We start from the raw sequence: 14,292 nt of genomic DNA, 5'->3' as shown, positions 1-14,292 counted from the left end.
CCAAACGAACTGTGAGACAGCTACGAGGCAAAAGAAGTAAAAAAATCAGACTTTTTACGACGTGTTGGGAATATGTATGCACTATCCATGCCTGAAACTGCCGACAGTGAGGATGACATTTAAAAGATATATTTATTCAACTTAATTATCACTGAATCATCACCATACAAAAATGAACATATAATTATTAAACTGATTTTCTTGTTCATGTAAATACAATTTAATAAATTATTGCAATAAATTGCTTTGTTTGTTCTACTTCCCATAATAGGGGCGCTTTGCATGTGGCTAGAATTGGAACCACAGATGTTTGACATCAGTAGGGGTTACATGTGTACAGAAATTAGGTACCATCACAAAAAATGTGGTCTGGAAACCAATGGCTTAACCAGTGCGCCACCGAGACCGGCATGATGACCGGCCTCGTGGGCGTCGTGGTTAGGCCATTGGTCAACAGGCTGGTAGGTACTGGGTTCGGATCCCAGTCGAGGCATCGGATTTTTAATCCAGATACCGACTCCAAACCCTGAGTGAGTGCTCCACAAGGCTCAATGGGTAGGTGTAAATCACTTGCACCGACCAGTGATCCATAACTGGTTCAACAAAGGCCATGGTTTGTGCTATCCTGCCTGTGGGAAGCACAAATAAAAGATCCCTTGCTGCTAATCGGAAAGAGTAGCCCATGAAGTGACGACAGCGGGTTTCTTCTCAAAATCTGTGTAGTACTTAACCATATGTCTGACGCCATATAACCGTAAATAAATAGTGTTGAGTGCGTCGTTAAATAAAAAAAAAATTCTTTCTTTCATTAAGACATGAATGTTATTCGACAAATTAATGTTACAAATTTGTATTTTATTATATTATTACCGGTGTATGTGACTATCTAAAGTGTTACTATACCAATTATAGCATATATCTGTATACACGAAAACTAGATCGCCGTATATTGCATTAGGGGCCGAAACGTCCGGGGCAGAAACGTTTGGGGCCGAACATGTACTGGGGCCGACACCCCACAAATGATTATGTAGAAAGGGGCTGCAACTCTTGATTGACTAAATCATCCAAGATGGAGAAATATAGAAAAGAAGGAATATGTGATAAACAAAACAAGAATTTTTGAACATGTCATAATGACAGCGGTTTCTATAGGATTGTAACTACGTAACAACGTATATATTTAAGGTAGATATGTGGAAATTATTGTTTCTTATGTGTGTTTAGCAACCAACTTTGGCAAATATAATCTTGAAGCCATGTTATTAAAGCTGTAATCTCCAGACCAAACATTTTTTTATTATATATATATTTTTTTATTGTTTATCCATTTAGAATATATCATCCACATTACCGTTACCACATTATGCCATTCCTCAATATTCGTTTGCTATATAAGCTAATCTTGATTACATCAAATTTAAAATGTAGTCAAAAATTTACTATCTACTACTACTAGAACAGACAGACTTAAAATTGCAGAAATGTTTACACATCCATTTGGGAAATTTCAGTGCCACTCTGCTTTCAATGCAGGCCTATGTTTACAGTTTCTTTTGTGCCTACATGTCAATACGCTCTCATTACAGTCAGAGACCAAGCTATGTATTTTTTTGGCAATTCCCGACAACCAAAAAGTTGGCAAAGATTTCCTCTCTAATAACACAACAATCCTATGTTTGACGTCAAATACCTTTACATCGATCATTTTTGAATTAACTGATTAAAAAAAATCCACATATTAATCAATAATACACATAGTACAGAAAGAAATCTGACAGCACCTACATTCAGCTACGCTTCATGACACTCTGTCGCAAGAATTACAAAGCTCGGTGACCTATTTCGTGACGTAGATCACGTGATTGCCTACTGGGCGATTCCGCCTAGTAGACGGAATGGCTGAGTGGGCGATCATGTGATGCAACGTCACGATATAGGTCGGCGAACTTAGAATTCTGCTGTCCGGAGTTTGCTGAAGCTTAGCTGAATGTGGGTGCTGTCGGGTTTCTTTCTGTAGTGTGTGTATTAGTGATTAATATGTGGATTTTTAAAAATCAATTAACTAGAAAATGATCGATGTAAAAGTATTTAATGTCAAACATAGGATTGTTGTGGTATTAGAGAGGAAATCTTTGCCAACTTTTTAGTTGTCGGCGATTGCCCAAAAAATACATAGGTTGGTCTCTGACTGTAATGAGAGCGTATTTATGTCCAAATGTCCGTCTAGCTCTCTTACAGTCAGAGTACTCAGGCTAATTACATAGGTGTCAGAAGATGCCATCAGCTAAAGGAGGGGAAATTGTATTGTAACCCACTTAATTAACAGGACCAGGCTAAAATGGCACCACTACCAAAACGGAACCATTTTCGTTGGCGAAAACGGAAGCAATTTGGCTATAACAGCACCTCAATGTTTTGGTAAAATACTAAAAACTGAACCTGTTTTGGCGAAAACGGAACCATTTTTGTTTATGGGTCCTAACAGTTCAAAGATTGATGCATGTGTTATGTCTGGTCCGAACATCCCTGAGATACTTATAATAGTCCATTCCATCCTCTTACACATGTTTTTTGGTAAATAATTTCAGTTTTGTTTGGGCAGAATGAGAAATAGCCCAATGGTGATCGATCCTAGGCACATGGGGCTAGTGCTTATCAGACTGGTGCTTTACCATTGAGCTACATCCCGACCCTTATTTCTGAAGAAGGAAACATTAAAAGTTGATTTACAGTAAACTATAATGCACAAATCCATTAATTAGCAGAATAGATGGTAAAAAGAGAACGAAAAACAAAAACAAATGTTTTTAAAGACTGTAAAAGTGTGAACCTGTATTCAGTGGCCACCTGTTAAGTGGTTGCTTTTGTCCAATTCCTTATGTGGCTGCTCAAGACTTGTATTTAGCAATTTAGTGAATGACAACTTAACCGATACATTATATAATTATATTTAAAAGTTTCCATTTGCTAGTTTCAGGAACACTTTGAAAAATGGCCTGTTCAGCACCCGAAGGTGCTTGGTCAAGTGATGTCACAACAGTGAAGCTATTCATCACGTCCTACTCAGACGACTTCTTCGCAGAAAGGGAAATCATTCGAAAAGAGGTACAATATGAGAACATTTTCTGTGTAATATAATGTTCAGGTCATGAGAGAGAAAACTTGTTAGGGAAAAAGAAAATATGTGTTTTCACACCAGCACAGTTTGTTAAAGTTCAGCTATTAAGTCAGTGTTTCCCCTAGAGGCCGGAAGGACCCCGCACCGACCCTGAGGACTGTAAAAATTGTAACCAATTAAAAAAGGGTCGAGTTCACTTCCATGATTAATTCGCCGATATTGTAAAAAAAATAAAATGCAAATGCTAGTAGTCATAAATATACTAGTATTCCACAAATATGTACATTGTTAAAGCCAGGTGGCCAGTGAGAGGAAAACAAATAAACCATCATCATGATGATTGAATAAAAAAAATCAAAAAAAAATCAACCAACATCTGTCATATGTAAATAGGAAAACGGATCTACAAGTCAATACTTTTGATTTCCTTTCACGTGCAACAGTTCACTAATTACTGATTACTGGTCACCAGTAATCTATGCCCCATTCCTGAAATGAATATACTTATATATGTAATTTTATTAAAGTCCAAGTTAACAAAATTCCTTTAACTACTAAGTGACTGGTACCCAAACAGTTCTTACTCTAACACAGTGCAGGCGTAACAAAATAAACGGTGACCAGTCTCGTTAGATCAGGGTTTTTTTTTTTTAAAGGTTGCACATAACCATATTGTTTTATGAACTTCCAAATGTTGTTTTTTGTTTGGTCTGTTTTTGTTTTTGTGTTGTTTTTTAAATTATATTTAAACAGTACATAATTAAATTTGCAAGACTTGAAAGAAATTATTTTAAAGTGCACAGATTTAAAAATGTACCAATTATATATATATATATATATATATATATATTTACTTTCTTTTATTTGTTTTATCAGTCACTGAGTGATTACAATTTAGCAGGTGAATTTTTTATCATGACCAGTACATTTTTTATCCACTGGTCAGTATGGGAAGTCTTTTTTTTTTTAAATTCTAGAAGTAGAACCCCTGATATACATACAGAAGTAGGACTAATGAATAGTCAATCATGGATAATTCATTTTTAAAATCACCAATCCCATGGTTAGTGGATTTTAAAAAAATTCTAGAAGACCTGGGTTTTACTTTTTGATAAATAGATAATAACAGATAATACATTTTACAATCAGTAATTCAGTAATATCATATGTATTATCCATTTGTGCTTAGTCTAATACTTTTATATTTCTTTTTCAAATTATTGTTTTGACATTATGCAAATATTTAATAATAATAAACATTATTATTAAAATCTATCTTAAAATATCTTCTTCTATAAATGTACATGACACCCTCATGTATTCCATAATGCATCTAAAAACAACTGGAAATTAAAAAAAACTACTGGGGAACATGCCTCCGAACTACCATAGCATTTTCGCATTCTTTGAGGGCTCAGTTAAAGTCAAATTATTTTGCCAACAAAAATCATGGGGGAAACACTGTAAGTGTTAATTTTTGTTACAGATTAAAGTAGCAACTCTGTATGGAAAATAAATTACAATATATTTCATATGGAAAACAACATACAAGATATTTTGTTTTAATTTGAAGTTTAAGTTGCAGAATTTGTGTGAATAACTTGTGACTATGTCCTACAGTTATTATTTCTATAACTAAACTACACCGTATGTGATAATTCTAGAAGATATATTTAATGCATACTTTGAACCTCATAGACAAGATGGAACATGTATATATGTTTCAGCAAAATAAGGTTGGTGAGATCTGACACCCCCCCCCCCCAAAAAAAAAAAGGTTCAGTGTGTATACACATTTGATTGAGTTCAAATTGATAATGTTATGTATCTTCTCTAGTTTTATGTAGCACATTAATCTTAATTAAATGTCACATTAAAATTTGTTATTGTAATTCTTGCAATATTGTTATACCAAATATTTAGCTAAATAATGTTAACTTTAGCATATATATATATATATATATTTTTTTTATAATATATAAAATTATTTTGCAGATTTTACCGGACTTACGAACATGGTGTGAACAGAAGAATTTAAAATTCATAGAACAGTCTGTAAAATGGGTAATACAATTTGTTAAATATATTGTGTATTCTTTTACAACACACAAGTATGATAATGCTTGGAGTTGTTTGTTTCATTGATATAAAATGGTCTATTAATAGTGTGCATGCAAGTAAAACATAGTCCTGGTGATTCATAAGGGATCCATTTGCATGCTATCATGGCTTATATAAATGTTGGTCTGCTTTGTGAATACTTTAATATTATTCATATTTAATATGCAGTCTTTATTTGGTCCTAAGAATCTTGACTAATGCAAAGATGCTATTTTAAAAACATTAAAAAGTGAATGACCTGAAAACAATGTGAAGACACATTGAATTTCCAGCATTCACAGTGAAAGCGTTTGAAAGTAAATTCCTCTTCCTTATGTTGGGAAATCTGTTGCAAATCTCTTTAAGTATAAATGCAACATTAACAGTCAGGGGTGGGATGTAGCCCAGTGGGATTGATTCCTGTTGGTGAGCCCATTGGGCTATTTCTTGTTCCAGCCAGTGCACCATGACTGGTATATCAAAGGCTGTGGTATGTACTACCCTGTCTGTGCGATGGTGCATATAAAAGATCCCTTGCTGCTAATCGAAAAGAGTAGCCCATGAAGTGGCGATTGTGGGTTTCCTTTCTCATTATCTGTGTGGTCCTTCACCATATGTTTGATGTCCTATAACCGTAAATAAAATGTGTTGAGTGTGTCGGTAAATAAAACATGTTCTTTTTTTTTTTACATTAAGAGTCATTGACAAGAAATGTAGTGTAGAATAATTACCTGTGGTGGTGGAAATCTTGGTAGTTTGATTAAAAACATTAAATATTGTTTGTACTACATCTGTTACAAAATTGAATGTGTTGTAAAGATATTTTGTGTGTGTTATAGGGTGGCCGTCATCCCGATCGACGGAACGTGTCTGACCTGGAGAAGGTTCAAACCAGCATCGAGAACTGCTACTACAACAACGTAATGCCCTTGTTTATCAATCTGTCATGGTGAGACTCGGGCATTTCTAACTGTAGTTCTGTTATAGATTGTTTACCTGTCATAGACTTGTTTTTTAAACTAACAAACATTTGTTTATTAGAACTTCACTTCACTGTCAAAAAACTTTAAAAGCATATATATACAAAATGTATAACACTGAGAATGGAAATTAAAATGATATTTTAATAAACCTCAAAGATTGTGTGTAGTATTTTGTCAAATTTTAACAGTGCTTTAAATAAATAATTAAAAAAACCCAAAATGTGATATGCCAACATAGTATCATGGAATAAAAGAAGGAAATAACAAGTCTGTGATAGTAATTAGAATATTGCATATGCTGTTATATGTTGTATCATAATTTATGAGAAATAATATTCATATGTCACTTACTGAGTATCATTTTTCAGTTTATATTTCACTAATGTCAGTTTCACAGCACCTACCATTGACAGATGATACTATTTATTTTCTGTTCCATTTTATTTTCAGTGAATCTGTTGGCTGGGTGCCGATGTGGGGTGAGTATGCTGACGAGGTGATAGAAGACTACATTGAAGCATACGGGTTGTTAGTGGAAGATCTCCAAGTGCTTTATGGTGCCTACCGCGAGGACAATCTAAACTGTGAGTCAACAGCTGACTGTTACCTAGTTCTAACTATAATGCATAATAATAAAGAACATATTTAGGGTCGATTTTACAAAAGGAATTTATAGCATAGTCACATTTAACTTTCCTAAACAGCCACGTCTATTTAATAATATACATTAAATGCAGGTTTTCTGCACATTATATTTTAAAATTAATATGAATCTAAAGTAAATGTGTGATAATAACCTTTATTAAATTTGATCTTAAATAATAAATACCAGTTTAAAATAAATATGCTCAATGACTACAGTGTGGCATTATTTTAAAAATAATTTGAAAATATTTTATTGTTTTATTTTGTAAACATGAATGCTTATGAAATAACTGGATTTTATTTGTAATCTTTTTTTTTTTTGAATTTCAGCTATATTTCTGTTCAGAAATGACTCCTTCTTAAAAACAATTCCCACTGATGAACAAAAGTACTTTGTTCAAAGAACGTCTGCTTCGGAAAAAATATGTGGACCACGAGATAAAATTTCTCAGAAGTTTCCAGTAAATGAGTTTTTAATTCTTTTAAATATTAATCTCTATTATTATCCACCCCCGTAACCTCCCCCAAAAGCCGCAAACCAAACAAAAACATTATGGAAATCCACATGGCAGTAGATTGTACACTATACATGTAGTGGCAACACAATGCTAATGCCCTCTTTGGCATTCCTACCTGTATTTGATAAAACCAATTTCTTTTTAACATAAGAAATAAATCCAGGTGATACCCTTGTTCGACTGACACTTGCACACTCTATAACTGTTATTGTTATTATTTTTATACTATTTCCTCTTTTCCTTTCTCTTGTCTGATTTCCATCTCATTTTCTCCCTGTCTTGCAACTCCATCTATCTTTCAACTTGTTTTGCTACCCACTTCCACATTCTAGTTCTTGTTTCTCCAGCCACATCAGGTGCTTGTTAGTTCCCTACCAGTCCAACGGGAGGGGACTATAGGTTTCATCTCCGTCCTTCTGTCTGTGTGTCTGCCTGTCTGTCCCACATGCAGTTTTCCAAATCTTTTTTCACAATGCCTTGAGATATTGAGCTGAAACTTTGTGTATAGCTTTATTATGTACTGTTATAAATAATGTTTGACTTTCATGGTGATTTATGTTATGTCCCTTGAACTTAGGAGATACAAAAATTAGTTTTCCGCATGTTTTTTCATAATGCTTTAAGATATTGAGCAGACATTTTGTGTATAGCTTTATCATGTACTGTTACAGATCAAGATTGACTTTTCATGGTGATTTACCCATTTTTCACCGAGTTATGGCCCTTGAAGTTCGGAGATACGAAAATGTGTTTTCTGATGTTTCTTTCACAATGCATTGAGATTTTGAGTTACAATTTTGTGTATAACTTTGATATGTACTGAAATAGTCTTGTGTCATGCTTGCATCAGTCATACATATTTAACCCATTCATTTATCTTAAAGAAAGATCCTCCACCTCAGTGTGAGCGCTGTCAGTGTCTTCTGACGGTATGCCACATTTTGGTGGAGTGTCAATTTCTGAAAGAAATGCAAAAAGATATATTTGGTCAGAAATGTGATGGAATCTTTTCGATTCCATCCAGAACTTTTATTACAATTTCTTCGAGATACTGACTTTTATTGTAAATTTTAATTTTATCTATCTGTGATATTTGTATTTTTGCACAGTTCTTTACACTGTGTTTTAATTGAACTATTGAATTTTTATATTGCTGTTGATCATTAAACAATTGTTTTTGCATTTACCATAGTTTGACACCCAATAGCCGATGTATTTTTCGTGCTGGGGTGTCGTTAAACATTCATTCATTCATTAATTTTTGTTATGTACTATTAAAAATTAAGTTTGACTTTCATGGCTAGTTACACATTTTTTTCAGAGTTATGGCCCTTGAATTTTTAAGATAAGAAAATGTATGTATTGCTTTAGCAGTATTCTCAGAATGCTTGTTTCTTGTGGCCATAAATGCCACTTACCTGCCATTTCCCATCACACAATTGATAATTGTGTGTATCCTTATTGCATATACTAGTTATTTGCAAAGAACTAAGTAATTAATTAGGAATAAATCTGAGTATAAAATAAAACATGTAAGAGTATAGTTGTGTTGTATAATGTATTTCTAATGACTGGCATCTAATTTTGTTCTTCAGGCCAAAAGAATCAAACGTTACACTTGTGAGTATAAGGGACTCGATCACAAACACAGACCTCAGCTAAAGCTGGATGATGTCCTCAAAACACAGGTGAGATGTTTGTGGGGCTTTTAATCACTTTGAAGTTACACAAAGATCATAAATGACATTTCAGTGTTCCAACAGAAGTGTTATATCAATGCCATCTTTCCAGAAGTGTGCTAATATATTTAGTCATCTAAGGTCTTATTTTTCTTGGATAATGAATAAAGACACAGTTGTATTGAGTGAGCTTTTTTGTTTTTTTGTTTTGCTGTACTTATTTTGAGAGATGAAAAACTTCTGCATTTAACTGAAATTCTGGATTCTAGTTTGCGGAAAAAAATGTTTTTTTGTCCTTGTTCTTTGATAAAAAGTTCAAAATAATCCTGTCCTTTTCAGGATTCTGTAACGTTGTTCAGATTTTTGTTCTGAGTACATATCTTTGATTTGTGCAATTAAGCAGAGATAGCACTGGGCAAGCAGAAAATTTGGTAAATCATTTATTAAACTTGAAATATAGCAAACATCAATAGTTATTTTTCAAAAAAATATCAATCATAACTGGCAATTATTTTGCCAAATTAACTTAAAATTCGTCAGTTGTTTTAAAATTCACAGTTGATGAATTTAGCGAGTGGCAGAGCTGGCCCTGATTAAAAATACTTGTGTTTCAGATACTAGAGTTTTTGAAGCAGAGAATAGCGTACGACTACTGCGGAGAAAGTCCCCAGCTCTCTGATCACCCAGACAGCTTTGTGCAGGCTGCCCACAGGGAGTTTCTCAACCACAAGAGTCAACTGGTTCTAGGTCGAGATAGTGTTGTACAGAAAGTAAGTATATATATCTCGAGCTAGGGTGGGATGTTGCTTAGTGGTAGTACTTGTCTGAATTATGGTGGTCATAGAAATGATCCTCCTTCATGGATTGAAAATTTATCTAACACCCCAATTTTCAAAACCATTTCTTTTTGGGAAGTGGCCTATGTATCTTTCAGCTCTTGCCTAAGGTGTTCGGGCCATAAGATCGAACCCCTTTGGTGGAGCCTTTCTCTGATTGTTTTTTTTCTTGTCCAACCAGTTCCCCATGACTAGTATATCAAAGGCTGTGATATGTACAGTCCTCTATAGGAAAGAGCTGCTAATAAAAAAAATGTAGTGGATTTGCACTAAGACTGTGTAAGAATGATCAAATGTCTGATATCTAATAGTTGATGATTAATCAATCAGTGTGCTCTAGTGATATCAATAAACAAAGCAAACTTTATCTTCAATTGCATTTACAATCCCTTTGGGTACCATCAATTATATAACTGATGTATTCGAATAGTGGACAAACTGTGCATCACATTATTGAGTTGCGTAAATTTTCATTATTATTTTCTGTTATTCTATAACTGTTACAATACATTATGGGTTTTTTGCAGATTGAAGACTATATTCTTCAGGAAGAAAAGGATGTGCCATTGTTGTTGTTAGGTCGTCCTGGTTGTGGCAAATCTTCTATTTTATGTAAAGCTGCTGATGTGATACTACAAAAAGTGGAGAATGATGAAATCCACGTGTAAGTATTTTCATTCGACCATCAGTGTCTAACACGGTTTCATATTTATTCTTACAATACATTGTATCAACCTGAAGAATATACATTTTAGAAATGCAATACAGTGAAACCCTTCAGAAACGGACCCTCTGTAAAACAGAATTCCATCACCTGATGTTTTTCACGGTCCCTTTTTAATATCAATACAGAACGTAACCTCACTAAACTGGGTACCCCTAAAAACTTTTTATTTGGCCCGGTGAGTATCCAGTTCAGAGGGGTTTCACTGTAATTTTAAAGAATACTGTTTAAATATTTTTGCATTAATTTCTTTGTGATTATGTTTCAGTGATGGAGGGAAATCTTGGCATGTGTTTTACCATTTTGTCGGAGCTGTGCCCGGATCCACATACCTGGAACCCATGTTGAAGAGGTTACTAAGGGAAACCGAGGTTGCCAAGGTATTAATAATTAGACTACTAGATTAATTTTTGACAAAAAACATGTTAAAGTTTTTAAAGGTTAATTAGTGCACAAGTATACAGTGATATCTCTGTGACATCAGCGAGGATGAAACCTGTCTTCTGAAGTCAAATGACTGCTTACTGCAGGTCAGTTTGTACTAGAGTGGATCATTTGAGAGAATGGAACACTGGCATCTTGAGACAGGTGTGGATCATTTGAGAGAATGGAACACTGGCATCTTAAGACAGGTGCCTTTTTGGTGAAGGTGGCCACTTGGTTAGATCCGAGTAATATTTGCCCCCACTCCACTGGTGTATCGGTGCTAGTACTAAATGTCCATGGCATGTACATTTCTAAGTATAGTATGAATAACATTGTGATGTTATATTATACATTTTATCCTGTTTCTTCTTCGATTTAATTTTTGTGGATTTGACCTTTTATTTCTTATTTTGTGTAAGTAATGTCCTTTGACAATTAATGAACTAGCTTGTTTGGATAACAAAAGATTGACTTGAATTTTCTTTTCTTAAAATATTTCATGACTTTTTTATTTTGTTTCTCACAGGATTCGAGCAATATGCCAAAGGACTTGGATGCGACGGCTCACTTGTGTTGTAGTGTGCTGTCGAACCCCAACACAAGACCTCTGATCATCTTCATTGATGCTCTTAACCAGGTCAGCTCTGCCATTCTAATAAAGTGAAGAGTTTTCATACCATCATTATGTATCTATAGCTTGAATAAGCTATATGTTATAATGAGACAGCAAACTATATTCAACCGTGTTTTTTTACTTTCTTACAGACAGGGGACAGGATATAGCCCAGTGGTAAAGCCTGTTGAGCGGTTAGTCTAGGCCGTTAGTGGGCCCCATTGGGCTATTTCTTGTTAAACCAGTGCACCACGACTGGTATATCAAAGGCTGTGGTGTGTGTTTGTGGGATGGTGCATATAAAACATTCCCTTGCTACTAATGAAAGAATGTAGCAGGTTTTCTTTCTAAGACTATATGTCAAAATGACCAAATGTTTGACTTCCGATGGCTGATGATTGATAATGGTACAGCACTTGTATTGATTTTTTTCAGGTCTCAACCAGTATTTTAAAATGTGCTGAAATATTCATTTCCTTTGGTTCTTTTCTAGTTCAAATTTATTTGGCTTTGCAATAATATTAATGGACTGCAGGACTTAAAATAAAATTTCATGCATGCTTTTCAAATCAAAAGAGAGTTGCTTTTCACTTCCTGGTACCCATGTCATAACAGAAAAAACAATTATCTACTGTACTTTTAAGAATTATGGATTTTGTAAGTTTTACAGTTTATTTACAGCATAACTTTGAAGTTCAGGAATATTAATTTTATTATTACTTTCCAGTTTGGAGAAGACCAGGCTGCCAGAGTGATTAGCTGGTTGCCACGGAAACTTGCTCCACAGGTTCGGTGTATTTTTTCTGTGATTAATGACACTACTCACCACACTGCTTTGATGAGCAGAGAGACTAAATCTATAGAACTACATATCAAGCCGTTGGATGTGATATCAAGAAACGTGAGTTCACATTTGCAAGCACAGTAATACTTGACCAAAACTGATTTTAGAATTGGAATGTGAGTACACTCTGTCCAGACTCTCAACTTTAAATTTGTATTGCGAAATTACTTCTTAACAAGATTAAAACTATGTAACCTAGCTCTTTTATACATATTATGTGCCTGATATGGGTATGGGCTTGTTGAAAAAAACATCTATCCATTCATCTTATCTGTCCATCCTTCTTTCCATCCTGTCTAATCTTTCCATCCATCCATCCATCCATCCATCCATCCATCCATCCATCCATCCATCCATCCATCCATCCATCCATCCATCCATCCATCCATCCATCTATCCATCCATCCATTGATCGATCCATCCATCCAAACATCAATCCAAACATCCATCCATCCATCCACCCACCCACCCAAAACCCACCCACCCATCCATAAACGCACCCACCCACCCACCCACCCATCCATCCATCCATCCATCCATCCAGTATTACTTCCCTTAGTACGCTGTTTATTCCCTTCACTTCCTTGCAGTTGAATGATAAAGGTGGCATACAACTTTAACCTTGTTTATCTATTCTGACAGAACAAAACTCCTTACGGTAGAACTATTTCTAGGTGTAATTTTAATTATTTAGAATATGGTGAAGGACATGTTGAGTAGAAATGGCAAGGAACTGCCAGAACACCAGCTGTGTAAACTGTTGGATCATCAGTCGTCAGAAAACCCGCTGTGGCTGTCCGTGGCGTGTGAGGAACTCTGTCGGCTGGATGGCAGTCTACTCATTACAGAAAAAATCAACAATTTCCCCGAAGGCCTTTTGAAGTAAGAGTCAGTTTATTAACATCTTTCACTGGGCTTGTTTGCTGAAAGATAATAGCTAAAAAAGAAATTGTATGTTACCTCTTTTGTCAAATTCCCTGTGTAACTTAACTAAACCTCCATGTTTATTTAATATTTAACACAGGAGTTTAGCTACATAAATTTAGCCTATAATTTTATCACATTTAATTTGGGAGAGGAGCATTAGATTTCATTTATATAAGTTAGATGGTAAATTAGTGTATGGTAGAAGACTATAGGTCATTCGAGGTGAAGAATCTGAGTCTACATTTATTGAAAATAAGCCATGGATATTCATTTGTGTATCCATAAAAAATATCATGTTAGCCTTTATGTAAGTAAAATTATGGTCATATCTTGTCATAGCATTCATTTAAAATATTATTCCATAGTTCTGTTGATCTTGTTTTAAGAAGATGTTAACAGTCTACATTATATTTTACAGTTTATTGGAACAGTTACTGTCTCGGTTTGAGAGTGAAAGGGGAGGTAACCTGGTTGTTGCTACTCTTTGTTTGTTGGAGGCATCAGCTGCTGGTCTGCTGGAGTGTGAGCTTCGTGAAATACTTGGAGAAGAAGACACTTTGATGCCACCATCACCATATGATGAGAAAGGTGAGACACACATGTCATGTCTGAAAGCCATTGGTTACTTATATTGAAGTAGCCACCTCAGAACATATGACTGGTATTTCAAAATATACCTATCAGGGGTGGGAATTCTCCTTGGATCAGTGGTTTTCCTCTCATGGAACATTGCATTTCCTCGCATTTTAATTTTTATTGCCCCTGGACCCCTCTAGATTTCCTCTTTTTTTTTACATTTCACCAGTCCGGACCCCTCGAGATTTCTAATGTGTCTAAAATATAGTTCTTGACTTGTCATGCTACAATTATTATACT

At 34.8% G+C, this 14,292-nt stretch overlaps 1 protein-coding gene across 2 annotated transcripts in view; it reads left to right on the top strand.

The window, feature by feature from the left end:
- The first annotated feature begins 1,067 nt into the window (after window positions 1-1,067).
- LOC121374900 (TPR repeat-containing protein DDB_G0287407-like) overlaps window positions 1,068-14,292 on the top strand; it is a 28,817-nt gene continuing 15,592 nt past the window's right edge. The window contains exons 1-14 of one of the 2 annotated variants that reach the window (XM_041502025.1): window positions 1,068-1,188; window positions 2,975-3,108; window positions 5,117-5,185; window positions 6,061-6,170; window positions 6,655-6,788; window positions 7,180-7,310; window positions 8,963-9,055; window positions 9,661-9,816; window positions 10,410-10,546; window positions 10,875-10,986; window positions 11,559-11,669; window positions 12,373-12,546; window positions 13,184-13,371; window positions 13,835-14,004. In XM_041502025.1, coding sequence (XP_041357959.1) covers window positions 2,995-3,108; window positions 5,117-5,185; window positions 6,061-6,170; window positions 6,655-6,788; window positions 7,180-7,310; window positions 8,963-9,055; window positions 9,661-9,816; window positions 10,410-10,546; window positions 10,875-10,986; window positions 11,559-11,669; window positions 12,373-12,546; window positions 13,184-13,371; window positions 13,835-14,004 — 1,699 coding nt within the window. In that variant the 5' untranslated portion in view covers window positions 1,068-1,188; window positions 2,975-2,994. The remainder of the gene's footprint in view (window positions 1,189-2,974; window positions 3,109-5,116; window positions 5,186-6,060; window positions 6,171-6,654; window positions 6,789-7,179; window positions 7,311-8,962; window positions 9,056-9,660; window positions 9,817-10,409; window positions 10,547-10,874; window positions 10,987-11,558; window positions 11,670-12,372; window positions 12,547-13,183; window positions 13,372-13,834; window positions 14,005-14,292) is intronic. The other variant, XM_041502024.1, reaches the window with a different exon arrangement.

Source organism: Gigantopelta aegis, chromosome 6 (genome assembly GCF_016097555.1).
Source record: "Gigantopelta aegis isolate Gae_Host chromosome 6, Gae_host_genome, whole genome shotgun sequence".
NCBI classification, from domain to species: domain Eukaryota; kingdom Metazoa; phylum Mollusca; class Gastropoda; order Neomphalida; family Peltospiridae; genus Gigantopelta; species Gigantopelta aegis.
Note: the sequence above shows the minus strand (reverse complement) of the source record. Positions and strands in the feature narration are given on the sequence as shown.